General features: G+C 49.6%; 6 protein-coding genes across 6 annotated transcripts; 2 read left to right on the top strand and 4 right to left on the bottom strand.

The window, feature by feature from the left end:
* Positions 1–262: 262 nt before the first annotated feature.
* On the bottom strand, positions 263–1,877 carry EJ05DRAFT_503056 (uncharacterized protein; the record flags this gene model as incomplete). The annotated part of the gene is made up of 5 exons (XM_033747359.1): positions 263–524; positions 580–1,148; positions 1,200–1,559; positions 1,630–1,768; positions 1,828–1,877. 5 exons carry the CDS (start codon positions 1,875–1,877, stop codon positions 263–265), a joined length of 1,380 nt encoding a protein of 459 aa, XP_033598048.1.
* A 713-nt stretch (positions 1,878–2,590) lies between these two features.
* On the bottom strand, positions 2,591–8,938 carry EJ05DRAFT_488339 (HEAT repeat protein-like protein; the record flags this gene model as incomplete). Its single annotated transcript, XM_033745701.1, has 6 exons — positions 2,591–3,531; positions 3,582–3,700; positions 3,748–4,190; positions 4,240–6,051; positions 6,100–6,462; positions 6,512–8,938. The coding sequence occupies 6 exons, from the start codon at positions 8,936–8,938 to the stop codon at positions 2,591–2,593; spliced, it is 6,105 nt and encodes a 2,034-aa protein (XP_033598047.1).
* Positions 8,939–9,154: 216 nt separating this feature from the next.
* Positions 9,155–10,586, top strand: EJ05DRAFT_478568 (YebC-like protein). Its single transcript, XM_033744486.1, has 3 exons — positions 9,155–9,402; positions 9,452–10,476; positions 10,526–10,586. The coding sequence occupies exons 1-2, from the start codon at positions 9,189–9,191 to the stop codon at positions 10,084–10,086; spliced, it is 849 nt and encodes a 282-aa protein (XP_033598046.1). The 5' UTR covers positions 9,155–9,188; the 3' UTR covers positions 10,087–10,476; positions 10,526–10,586.
* EJ05DRAFT_478567 (uncharacterized protein) lies at positions 10,084–10,887 on the bottom strand. Its single transcript, XM_033744485.1, has 3 exons — positions 10,641–10,887; positions 10,526–10,586; positions 10,084–10,476 (listed from the first exon to the last, which is right to left on the bottom strand). Exons 1-3 carry the CDS (start codon positions 10,668–10,670, stop codon positions 10,274–10,276), a joined length of 294 nt encoding a protein of 97 aa, XP_033598045.1. The 5' UTR covers positions 10,671–10,887; the 3' UTR covers positions 10,084–10,273.
* A 15-nt stretch (positions 10,888–10,902) lies between these two features.
* EJ05DRAFT_107003 (d3,d2-enoyl-CoA isomerase-like protein) lies at positions 10,903–12,035 on the top strand. Its single transcript, XM_033738981.1, has 2 exons — positions 10,903–11,186; positions 11,238–12,035. The coding sequence occupies exons 1-2, from the start codon at positions 10,984–10,986 to the stop codon at positions 11,866–11,868; spliced, it is 834 nt and encodes a 277-aa protein (XP_033598044.1). The 5' UTR covers positions 10,903–10,983; the 3' UTR covers positions 11,869–12,035.
* EJ05DRAFT_540289 (uncharacterized protein) lies at positions 11,875–12,512 on the bottom strand (the record flags this gene model as incomplete). The annotated part of the gene is made up of 2 exons (XM_033749592.1): positions 12,206–12,512; positions 11,875–12,163 (listed from the first exon to the last, which is right to left on the bottom strand). The coding sequence occupies exons 1-2, from the start codon at positions 12,451–12,453 to the stop codon at positions 11,875–11,877; spliced, it is 537 nt and encodes a 178-aa protein (XP_033598043.1). The 5' UTR covers positions 12,454–12,512.
* Between the last annotated feature and the right edge of the window lie 809 nt (positions 12,513–13,321).

The raw sequence follows: 13,321 nt of genomic DNA, 5'->3' as shown, positions 1-13,321 counted from the left end.
TTCTCTCTACTTTACACTTTTCGCTTTTCACATGCGGGGAATTTCCTTGAGGCGCTGCAGTGGCGCGGGCCGGAGCTGGAACTCTGTGGGGTTTAGTCTCGGCTTTTGGCTTTCGGCCCATGTGCTTTGCCCCGGTAATAATAATAAGTCAACGTCACGAGTCACGGCTTCACTGTCTGCACTTGGCCATAAGTGATTATTACAGCTTCATCTTATCGATTCGTTTTTGGTATTAGCCCACCAGAAGTCGTCACTAATTAGTCTACACAGATCCCGCCAGCGCAGCATCGCCTTCTGCCTTCTTGCCAGCCTCTGCGTTGCCAGCTGCACCGCTCTCGCCTGGCTTCGTGGCCGACGCTGCGAACGACTGAGTAAAATCAGCCTTGATGTCGTCGATGTGTTCGTATCCGACCGAGATGCGGATCAGATCTTCGGTCACGCCACTGTTGATCTTCTCTTCGTCCGACAGCTGTTCGTGGGTCGTTGTCCAGGGGTGAATGGCAAGAGTTTTGGCATCACCAACGCTACAAACATCATTAGCGCGCACCCAGCATACCACTCACTACACAGCAGACTTACTTTGCCAGGTTCGAGATCAGCTTGAAGTTGTCTACGATCTGGCTTCCGGCTGTAGCACCGCCCTTGACGCCAAAGGACAACACACCACCGAATCCTCTCTTCAAGTATTGCTTCGCAAGCCCGTTTGACGCATGGCTTGAAAGACCTGGATACGAGACCCAGGAGACGTTCTCGTTTGCTTCGAGCCATTGCGCAAGAGTCAAGGCGTTCGAGGCAATTCTCTCGGCCCTCAAGCTCAAGCTCTCGATACCAATGAGGAGCTGCTGTGCCGAGAAGGGGCTCAGGCAGGCGCCCAAGTCACGCAGAATCTCAACACGGAGCCGGATTGCGAATGTGATGGGCCCGAATGTGTCGTAGAACTTCAGGCCATGGTAGCCTTCGGCTGGGTCATTGAATTGCGGGAAGCGCTTTGCGTTCTTTCCCCAGTCGAACTTGCCGCTGTCTACAACGATACCGCCGATGGTCGTTCCATGCCCACCGATCCACTTGGTCGCTGAGTGAATCACGATGTCAGCTCCGTGCTTGATTGGCTGAACGTAGAAGCCTCCAGCACCGAACGTGTTGTCCACCTACCATACACCATTAGCACTGATAAACGTCTATTAGCAGCTAATACATACCACCACTGGTACTCCGGCTGCGTGAGCAATTTCTGCAATTTTCTCAAAGTCTGGAATGTTGTACTTGGGGTTACCAATGCTCTCAATGTAGATGGCCTTGGTGTGGTCGTCGATAGCAGCCTTGAAGTCCTCGGGCTTGTCTCCATTGACGAACTTCGTCTTGATGCCCAGTCTTGGTAGTAATACCTTGAGCTGGTTGTATGTGCCGCCGTAGAGGTTGGTGGTGGAAACAATGTTGTCACCGACCTGAGCAAGAGCAGCGAAGGTCATGAACTGTGCCGCTTGTCCGGACGAGGCTGCGACAGCTGCTACGCCGCCTTCGAGGGCTGCAATGCGTTGTTCGAACACATCGACAGTAGGCTATGCAACGATTCGCTCGGTCAGTAGGTGGCAATCGAAGCTACACATTGATAGGGCTTTTTGCACTCACGTTCATGATACGACTGTAGATATTGCCAAACTCCTTTAGGCCGAAAAGGCGAGCTCCATGAGCGGAGTCATTGAAGACGAAAGACGTCGTCGCGTAGATCGGAACTGCGCGTGAATTGGTAGCTGTGTCTGGCGAATGGCTGCAAGGATATCAGCGTCACTGTATCTCAATTCGCTCCCAAAGAGAGTGTAAGCCTACCCAGCATGTAGCTGCAGCGTTTCAAAGTGTTGTGAGAGTGGTTCACCCATGTCGACAAGAGGTTGAGATGGGCTGTGATTGTGTGTATGAGACGAAAGAGCAGGCTCTTAGGGCAAGTGGGACGTAGACAGCACAGGGTCTTTATTGTGCCCCGTACGACCGACCTTGATGGACCATCAAACTTCTCCCTCAATGGACCATCCTCCCATTACTGCGCGATCTCGGCAATGCAACACAGTCGAATTTGTTTGGTCCATCATTGTGAACAACATTCATCATGCCCGGTGTCGAGCACGCAATCACGCCTAATGATCTGTAGCTCCCCATGGCTCGTCACCTTCATAGCCCCCCTGCGGATGTATTCTGATGATGGATTGATACTCTTCCACATTGAGCCGTAGCCTACTTGGGTAGTCAAAAAGTCTTCTGCTATGGAATCATCTCATTCGATGTCACAATGTCGACCACCAAATACTGAGCGAAACTACCAATGAGCACTTGAGGTAATAGGCTTCAACAGGGAGAAGCTTCATTTCAATTCCTGGGTCCCAGTGAATGCGTTAACCCCTCGATCGGCGGGGTAATTGGAGCTATAGCCTCCTGCCTGTGCGGGGTATTTGTAAGGCATAATGTTGGCCTCAGGACATAATGTCTGCCTGAACTCTTCTCAGAAAGAACTGCGCGACTCCATCATGGGTCTGCAATATTATTGCTGGTACCTCTGACGGTTTTCGTATCTATATTATAGCACATCTGCTGTATCCTACGACCCAAAGTTCATCTTCAGTGCGATCGAAGGCTCGTTGGACTCTTCATTTCTTCGAACATGTTGCTGGCCACCAGTCTTTGATCCTCCTGCCTTTATGACCTCTTCCATAAAAGACCGCTGTTCGGCGCTGAAGCCTCCAACCACGCCTCGGAATTCAGCCTGTACAGATCCAGCAAGCTCGAGCAATCGACTCGCAGTTTCTTTGTATGTGCCCTCGCCCTCCTTGCTAGCCCGAGCGAGTAATGTCGGCAGAACTAGAGCCAGTGCACTTGTTATTTGTGCTCGTTGCAGTGTTGGTACGAACGAGGTAAGTGTTTGTGTGATAATAGGCCGTATTGCATCGAGGCCTTCGACGTCTGACGGAATCGACAGGAAGGCTAGGATGTGGGGTATGAGATGAGCTGCGATCGCAGATTCGACCGAACTTTTCTTTGGTAATAGGAGGAGCGACCGGCAACAGTTCGCTGCAACTAGACTGGTAAGTCTATTGCCGAGACAGTCGCCAAGGCAGTCAATAATCTGTTTGATCAAATGATCTTGTGCGTCCATGAGCGGACAAATTGAACTCAACACAATCGTAAGCGCAAGAAGGGTGTTCTTCTCACACGGAAGCGCAGCTTCAGACTCCCGCTTCTGTGCATTTTTGAGTATTGCAAGGAACCGGTTGAGCATGGTACGCAATTGAGTCTTCGTTTCTTCAATCTGCTGAGGACCGACTTTTATAAGACTGCCTAAGAATCGCTTCAGAATCGGGAGGGACTGCGGCACAACAACTGCTTGACATGATCCGGTGCCGAGTATCGTCGTGAATATGTGAAGTATGCATGCATGTAAATCGGTTTTGATGATTGTAGGGAATACGTCTGCTGCGTCAGCTAATGCGGAAAGTGCGAGACCGAGCAGCTCCACAGCCTCGTCACTTAATACTGAGCGAGCTATATCTATTAGTAAGAGTGTGCAAGGTTGGGTATGCATATAAACATACGTTTGCTCTGGCTATCGGCGAGGTTTGGAAGCAGACCAGTAATCACGAGGACGATGATTCTTGTAAGTTCAAAAAGCTGATCGATATCGTCCGAGAGATTCTCTTCAGCATGTGCAGCACTACGCAATGTCAGTCGATTGCCGAATCGTCCCGAACCAGTGCATACCTTGCGCCTTTTCGTGCGGACGGATGCCCGATACAAAGATTTCTTGCGATATCAACGATAACCGACTGAACACTCAGACCCTCTGTTAGGACAAGTCTGTCCATCAAGTCCATGGTTTCGGAAAAAATAACCTCTTGATATATTGCATGGCCGGAGACGGAAGGCCTTAGTATCTTCTTGATGGCTTGGAGAATCTCGATTATTTGCGACTTCGATGCTTGTTGGTCGCTTGACCTCCCAACAAGTGCTTCGAAGGCGAGACCAAACAAAACAAAGAAGAATGCGACTGGTTCGTCTCGATAATTGATATCAATAGCCTTATCCTTTGATTCACCCGGAGTGGCTTCGGTCTTTCCATCTAGGGCGTCGAAGACGAATTCACTGTCCTCATCGATAAGACTTGCGATCGCATCCACGAGATTGAGCCACGCCTGTTGATAGAACTGGAAAGATTCAGAAAAAGTAACCAAACCAGGGTTGGCGACAACATACCTTCAATAGAGTCTCCCGATTCAGGGCAGCATATATGGTGTCAAGATTGCCTGACATAGACGGTCCACCAGTGGATGTAGAGATGTCAGGCTCGAAACGTAACCGAGCATACTCTCGCAGTGAAGCTAGCCACAGGGGTGTAAGTTTTACAATATGGGGCTTGACAACATCAACCAAGTACTTCTGATCAGCGCTTGCAATTTGTAATTCAGCCCAAGCCGAGAAGACCGACATCTTCACCATGACTTGGGCATTGGAGCTGAGACCCTTTAGATCACCAATGGCTGCAGTCTCGGACTCTTCAGCAAAGTTCTCCAAAGCGGCAACCAGAAGCTTCAGGATTCTGCCCATTCGGTCGACATCAGTGACGATGCCAGTTGCAATAAAGCTTGCGCATACATTCACCGCTTCAGCTGCAAGCTCAGGGGATGAATCTGCCGCAAACGCCGGGGTAAGAGCAGACCCAATCTGAGCTTGGTACTGTTCCAGGAGAGTGGCTTCGGGAAAGTCGGGATCCAGAGTCTTGCCAAACATCTTCAAGACCTGCTCTACAATCTTCAGGCCCTGTATGCGTAGCTGCACGACACCAGCCGTGGAGGCTGAAAATGCTACCCGGATGATGTCTGCAACCTTATGCTGCAAAGCCAGTGCAGCAGGCGAGTCCTCGTTATTGGTAGCGTCTTTTGAGACGACACGAAGCAATTCTAACAGACACTGCATCGCAAAAGTTCGGACCTGCCACTTCAATGACTCCTGAGACGCAGCCCCGGTAGCATTGGGCTCTTCTGATGGAGCATTAGCAGCTGCAGCGAAGCCAGCAACTTCTTCATCCTGTAGATCTGGGACACCTTCTGCCGGCTTCGCTGACTGTATTTTAGATTTTTCTTCCTTTCTTACGATTTTGAAGAGGATAGTGTGGCATCGTTGTACCCATAGCGCAGTCTCAGTCAGAGCTGTTTGATCAAGCCAGTTGCTGATAATGCTGCGAACGCTTTTGTGATCGGTATCCTGATTCAGGATAGTCCAGAGTTGCTCGTCAAGACCAGGATCAGCCGTTTTGAAAACTTCAGTGGCATTCCGCCTCATCAGATTGTGCAACCCGTCAACAGCCATGTCTCTCAGAGGTATTGAGTCGGATGATAAAGATTCTTGGAGTGAAAGCACATAAGCCTTGAAGTCCATATATCCCGGGGCATAGAGTGACAAGTGCTCTTGGCATCGCTGGCCTTCGAAACATACCAAACTATCACTTTCTTGCTGGAAAAGGTAAATTATATTCATTATCATGTCTCGGGCTTTCGACATATCCTGTAGGTCCGGCCCCAAGACATTGATGATGCTGTCGATGCAGCGAGCAATGGCGGCTTGAGAAGGAAGATCGATCTCCAGATTCGACCCCGCTAGGGATGAGCCTTCCTCGTTATGCGTATCGGCAACATAAAGCTGAGCTAACATACCCAGACTGCTCGAGACGTACCCGGAAAAACTGAGGCCGGCTGAGTCAGCCACTCTGGAGAGACTGTCCAGAGCCCAGAAGTGAACTGTAGGGTGAGGATCACTTGCGAGGGACATCAGTATACCGAGGATATTTTTGAGATGATATCCGGCGGCCATGCCCCCAAGCTGAGAGTGGATAGAACCTAGCGCAATCGCACAACCAGCGCGCACATGCGGTTCACGATTAGAAACAATCTGATCGACCAAATAGTTGACCTCGTTCGTTGTAAATGCTGTACCAGAGCTGCTACAAAGGCGTCCCAGCGCCTCGCAAGCAACATTCCGTGTGTATTGATCGGGGTGTACAATGAATACCTGAGGAATATGAGAACATAGCAGGCAGACAAAGGTCTTTTAGCTTACATGTAAGAATTCCTGTAGAAGCTTTTCTACGGCGGGACCTTTTAGGTCGCCAGGGGCTGACTGTGTCTCTTTTACGGCAACCTTCAATGCAGAAAGTATGCCGAGTGCGATATTGACCGTGATCGCAGCTTTCCGAGCCGGGTCCCGTTGGAGACTGCCAGCGGAGAGAAAGGAGGATATCTGTTCGAGTATGCTCTCCTGGATTTTCGCGCTCTGCTGAGGTAGAGTGATAGCAAACAGACAGATAGCAGAGTTCACGACTTCGGTAGAAGGCGGCTCAGGGAGTTCAACAGGCCTGTCGGCAGTTCCTACATAAAGTGTGACAGAGTCATGTTCACGGGCGCTACAGATCGGAGACAGGAGCTAGATGGATGATTAGATATGTTTGCAGACTGAATTTGCATAGGCCTACCGTTTGGTCTATCTCAGCCTCTATATCGGCCCTGCTGGCCCAATGATCTGAAAACTTTGTCTCGTGCTGCCCGGGGAGAGGCTTTATGTTGAATCCACGAACCATTCCCGAGACCCCGAAACCGCAATTATCCGATATATCCCATAGGCTCTCGAAAGTTCCTGCAGAGCTAGACAGAGAGGTACTGAGCGAGCTCGGAGTATACGCATCGGGATCTGCAAAGCATGATACTGCAAAAGGTAATAGGTTGGTTTGTATCAGTCCCTCACTGCTTCCCGTTGGATTCAAGCCAACTAATTTTGTGTAGCATTGTAGTACTCGTCGCCGCACCATAAGATCAAAATCCTGGAGCTGAAGAGCTGGTGACAACCTCTGGGAGCTGTCCTCCGTTGTTTTCTTCGATGGAAGACTGTTGAGAAACATCGTGCTGTTTTGAAGCATAGTCGCTAATCTCTTTGTGACATCAACAGTCAATATACGGCTATTGAACTCAAGAAAGGTGAGAATGGACCCCAGGGCACATTCTCTCACATGTGCTAAGAAGCTCAACTCGAGAAGGTTTCGCTGTACCATGTTGTCCTTGTTTAGTGGTTTCGGCAAGGCATTCTTCCATAGAAGCAGCAGCTGTGAAAGATGAATCTTGACAAAACTGGGCCCAAGTGTCATCAGTCCGCCAATGAGGATCCAGGCAACTTGGATTTGTGTACTTGATATCTTGAGATCGGAACTTCCACTCGACTTGAGCAGAGTCGTTGCTTGCGACAAGACTCGGGAATTAACATCTACAGAACCATAGAGTGGCTGTAAGGTAGAAGTACTCAAGACGGCAGACAAACCATTCGCAAACCCGACACAGCGTCTCGGCGACTGCCTCGGACCAGCGAGAAGGTTGAGTTCACGGTTGACGCTATTCATACATATCGTGACCGATGGTAAAAGTTGTTGTGGGCATGCCAGAACGAACGCTCGCAAGCAGGCTGAAGCATGAATTTGCACAGTGTAGCTAGGATGTTGAAGGACTTGCAGTAACGCCTCACGACACAGCTCTGCAATCCCACTCGCTGCAGCGCCAAGCGAGTTCAGTAACGAGGCCAAGGCACTGAGCGTGCCTGTTAGAGTCTGCTTCGATGGCTCTTGTCGCTCCTTCAAAGCCTGGGGATAGTCTTTCAGGATAGCATTTACGAGGTATTTTGCGGCGTTCAACTGTCCTGTTTCTCCCAGAACTTGTCGCCCAATGACAGCCTCTAGTATGGTTCGGACGAACTTGCGTGTGATTAAGAAGCGATGCCGAGAATAAATTATACTAGGGAAGCTCAAAAGATCAACAAGAAAATGCGAGGCTATCTCGCCATACTTGGTTTCCACGATACCAGATCCAAGTTCTCGCAAAGTTTTCAGGTAGCATATCGCTATGCCTGCGCGCGCGCGATTGGTAGTTGCCGGCTTACAGTACGTCGAGGACAAGTTCCGCAGGATATCACCAATGCTGAAAGACAATTGTGTTACATCTTTCGTTGGCCCTGGTGACTCGGGCCGTTCTATGCTACCTTCATCGCCATCTAGATCAGTCTTCTTCTTCGACTTCTTTGGTTTCTTGACTTTGGGTACGGCGTCCTTTGATGGATTTTCAGAGTAGCTCTTCGCCAGGACTGCGCTTAGACAGGCAGCTGCACAATGCCGCACGTGTGGAGACCTACTGTCGAAGGCTTTCCAAAGGGCGCTTTGCAGCTTCTCAAAATCTCCCGAGTTGTCCAGGTAGGTATTGCATCGAAACAGCTGCTCCAAGCAGTAGCAAGCACTGGCCTGGACGAATTGAGACTTTTCACTAGAGGCAGCATTCCTCGCTTGCTTGAAGACATCGCGTACGGCGGACTCGTCGGCGGATTTGCCAATGCCTTTGTATATCTTCCCAAGAGCCTTGAAGGTGACACCCCTAAGACCGGTATGACCTTGCGCAGTCTTGAGCAATCGAAGTAGAGAGGTTACAGCCAAGGTCGCAAGGTGTATTGCGCTATCGCCAGCTGCTTCGTAAACACATCCAAGGCAATGTGCCGCTGTCTGCTTGCTCCGCAAATCCCTTTCTGTCTTACCACCAGCGCTCAGGATAGCCACCAGCTCGTTGATACTTTCGACGAGCAGTTTTCGATCGCCCTTTCCCAAGACATGAGCAAACGTATGCCCAAGATTGTTTCGTACAACTCGATTGAGAGGGGGTGCGGACAGGTTGATGACTTTTGATAGCTCTTTCTTGACGTATATCTGCTGGGCTGAGGCGCCATCAGCATCTAGTTCAGAGACATGTCTAGCGAGATCGGTCGTAAATGTGAGGAGGAAGAGGTCTTGCTGTTCAGAGGGGAGAGAATGCAGCTTGGTCACGTCGAGTTCAGGGTAAGAGCTGTCACCATTCGCTGATGGTTGCTCCGACATAGTGGATGCAAAAGTCCCTTGATATTGTGGTAAGATTTCAGATTATGATTGACATGCTCGTAGCGGCCAATATGCTGGTCTCAGCAACAACAAGCGGCCTGTAGGGATGCTTGTTCACTCGTGCGGGCAAGCTTGCGGAGGATACGGAGGTGAACGCACGGGCCCTTTTGATACTTTTAGTTTGATCAGGACGAGCAGAAGACATAGTATAGATCACACCTCTCTAAATAACAATTTCGAACAACCGCTGATGCGCATCAATCATACTCTACGTGCTCTCAGGTGCTCAGATGCTCCTTACATACGCTACGCATCCCATCAAATACGTGCCTTCCGGACGACATGCACGTTCTATTCTGGCCACAGTAGGTGGTCCAAAATAAAACACGACAAAGCTCAGACAGATGCACGGAAGAGTAAAGCACGGCAGCCACTTAGTCGACTTATAACTGCAGCCTCAAAATGTATTTCATCACCACTCACTATCGAAGACTCAGCTCATCAAGGTTTTAGTCTACGGCCCAGATCCGACTTCGAACCTACAATTGGCCAATGCGATCGCAGCGGCTAAGAAACAAGGCCTCCCGAAAGACTTCATAGAATCTGCGATTGCGCGAGGTCAAGGAGTATCGTCCAGCGGGAAACCCCTGACCTCAGTCGATATCGAGGCTCTATTTCCTGGCGATGTGGCCGTTATTGTTGAGTGCGAAACAGACAATAAAAACAGGACGGTGCAAGATGTGAAAACGATAATCAAAGACCATGGTGGTAGCATAGCCTCTATTTTATACCTCTTCGAGAGGAAGGGTCGCATCGAGTTCAAAAAGAGGCCTAATCTCACGGAGGAGTACGTTCTGGAAGCTGCACTCGAAGCTGGTGCCCTAGACGTTGAGGATGAGGCAGACTCCATCGTCGTATACACAGAAGCTACAGAAACCAAGGCGGTCGCAACAGCGTTAGCTGCGTCTCTGCAGGCTGAAGTAGAATCTGTGGAGGTATTGTGGACACCAAAGAGTGATACGTTGGTGAACGCTACAAGAACAGCATATCAACTGCAGCAATGGGAACAGTTCACAGAGAAATTGAGTTACGAACATGGTTTCCAACGACTGTACACTAACGAGCAAGAGCAGGTGACAGATGCCTAAAAGGAAGCCCGCCAGTGAATGCGGTTGATTAATGCATTCAGCAAAAAGTGTAGATATATACAGTACTGTACATAGAGCCGCAGAAGTGCGGTCTACTCCCCGTTTGCCCTTTTCCCTGACAAAACCATGAACGCCAATGTTTCCCACTATGCAGGACTATTGTCATTACATTCGGAGGCGAAATTCTTCAACTTGACTCCTGGTCTTGCGTGCGTAGACCTTGTGCTTCGGCTAGCTCTTTCGCCCTTGCTTCCTGCGCTAATCGCTCGTCTCTGATCTTGAGTCTCTTTGCTTTTAGTCTTGCGAGCTCCTTATCTATCTCCTCTCTCTCGAAGGGGATCTTGTACGTTTGCTCTTGTGACGGCCAGAAGTTATCGACTTTGAAACGTCCTACTTGTGGTCAATACAGATATGCCTGGTAGCGGATATAGAAGCGAACCATCAAGATTGGTACCGAAATAATACATGATGCCGATTGGGAAAGATATGTACATGGCGAACTAGACTTTGGTCAGTACAGTTTGGACACTCGGCGAGTGGATGCAGATGCTTACCTTGAAGACTTCTAAATTTGGTCCACCCATTTTGCTTGCTGGCGAAGAAGTGAAGATTGGTGCCGAGGTCGTCGTCAATTGAACTGGGAAGTACCGCAACCGCGCAATACAAACAACTTCTTTCCTTTACGCCATTCAAGCCAAGACTCTGGGATTTCTCCGGGAAAACTGACCAGACCTACGACGGCATGGATGGAAGCCGGTGTGGGCACTGTGGGGTAGAAGCCGAGGCTAGATTGAGTTCAAGGGGCTAGGTTGGTTACTACTGAACGTCTACCCGTGGATAAAGTTACAAGAACGTGCTCCATGTAACGACTTAGAAGCTTTCTGCAGCCTTCACAAGATGGCAAGCCAGATTCCTGACGACGAGGCTGTGACCATCGAGTATCGCGGAAAGATTGCAATCATTACACTGAATCTGCCCAAAAAGCTGAACGCATTGTCACATGCGCTCTACTTTCGTATAGCTTGTTTGTTGCATGAGATTGCAGCTCGCGATGACATCTTCATCACCCTTCTCGCGGCAAAAGGTCGTTTCTTCTCGGCGTATGTATTTCAACCTTGCGATTTATCAGATAGTACTGACCTGCTTAACAGGGGTGCTGATATCTCTCGGATCAGCTATCCGTCAGAGAATGAACCGGAACAGACTCGACGGCTTCACTACCTACAGGGCTTTACAACTATGAACCTTCATACCACTCATGCCTTTTATTCACACCCGAAAATCCTTATTACAGCCCTGAATGGTCCAGCTGTAGGGATGACTGCAACCTTGACCGCATTTTCAGATTTCGTCTATTGCACTCCTGAGGCATACATTCTGACACCCTTCACCTCGCTGGGACTTATATCCGAAGGAAACGCGGCGCGCGCATTTGTGGAAAGGATGGGCATATCAAAGGCTAACGAAGCTCTGATCATGAGCAAGAAGATCACCGCCGAGGAACTGCTACACTGCGGCTTCGTGAACAAGATATTCGATACCAACAAGGACACCGACAAGTTCAACGAACAGGTACTGGCGGAGGTGAATGATCGATTGGGCGAGAATTTAAATGCCGACAGCATGTTGAAGATTAAGAAGCTGATCCGTAAGCCAGGGTTGGATGAGCATGATCGTTTGGCGGTGCATGAGGTACTTGGTGGCATGGAGAGACATCTCGAGGGTATCCCGCAAAAAGAATTTGCAGCTCTAGCGAGCGGGAAGAAGAGACACAAGTTGTAACGCACTTCAACGACCATTCTTACTACGCTGCTCCTCTTCGCGGTCCCCTCGTTCACGCAGTCTTTCCTCTTTCTCCTTCCAGTGACCGCCCTCTTCATAATCGTCCCGGATCTTCAAGGCTTTGCGCATGTTTTCCATCTCCTGGATCTTAGCCTGGCCTAGTTCGTGTACTTGATGACTCTTGAGACCCTTTGCCGTTGTTTTTGAGCTCTTGGAATTCACCCTGTCGCTCTCTAGCTTCTTCCTATAAGCATCAACTTTCTCTTCGATCACATCCTCGGTCAAGTCCCTTCTGCTGTTAGTGTCTATGCTGTGGACACGATAGGCATAAACTTACGCGTCGTCACCTGTCTCTAACTTTTCTTCGAGCTCGTCCCGATATTTGAGCACTTCGTTCTCAAGTTTGAGCCGTTCCTCGTGCTCGATGATTTCTTTATTCGGTTGTCGCTGTCTGAACTTGTACTCATCGCGATCTTTGGGGTACGGCGCGCCATTATCGCGCGGCTTCAGATGCGACAAGTTCCGCTGGACGTAGCCGGATGTCCCACTGCCCCGAGGGGTGGAGAGACCAACATTCTCGGACATGTCTGGCGAAGGCTAAGATGTTAGAAGTGCAATGATTGGAGCTGTTGGCAAGACTTCGGCGAAACGAGTGATGTGTGTGGGGGACGTGCGGAATCAGTACCGAATGAAGCTAGTGAAGCTTGGTAAACTCCGGCTAATAGACAGATCTAATATTGGCCGCCTTTCTGCTCGTTTTCAGCCACGGCCATAATAGTGGAACCAAGTCAAAGCCATACGAGAGGATCGATTCGGTATGCACATGGTTGTTTTCAGGTAAATTATGGAGCACACTGGACATAATCTGAGAAAAGGGCCAATGCATCTACCTGTAAAGGAACGAATCAGGCCGAATGACCAGCCCCTTCATACGCGCCACCATTCGTACTCCAGGTGGCCATCTGCATTGCTGCACATATCGCTATGTAGTTTTCCATTCACAGTAAGAGAAACATGCCAACGGCCCAATAGCGGAGAACAAATTGCTAGCAGAATCTCAGCAATCCTTCGAGATAGCGCTCAATGAGACCACAAAAAACCTTCATGATTTGCAGGAAACTTGCCTCCCAGACTTTGGAAAGGCCTACGGACTGTCACTAATTACTGCATGATTGTTGATGTACGGCAATATGTAAACGTACGCTCTTTTGCGTCTGCATACAGATATTAGAGTATGGTCCGCTCCACCACAGCTTTTATACGAACATTTAGCCGATATCGACATAGCAGCGTCAGGATCCCGGTCATACCCCTCATACGTGAGTCGCACGCGAGATTGAACGCAACAATGCTGGGCGATGTCCCATATAAATCGACCCTGATGGGCCGCTGATCGGCCGCTGATACCGATGTTCTACCACGAATCCCCGCTAGTATCAAGTACGTAGCCAAT

The sequence above is a fragment of the Pseudovirgaria hyperparasitica genome, assembly GCF_010093815.1.
Source record: "Pseudovirgaria hyperparasitica strain CBS 121739 unplaced genomic scaffold EJ05scaffold_13, whole genome shotgun sequence".
Lineage (NCBI taxonomy): Eukaryota > Fungi > Ascomycota > Dothideomycetes > Acrospermales > Acrospermaceae > Pseudovirgaria > Pseudovirgaria hyperparasitica.
The sequence above is the reverse complement of the archived record's forward strand: the minus strand, read 5'-3'. Positions and strand labels throughout refer to the sequence as shown.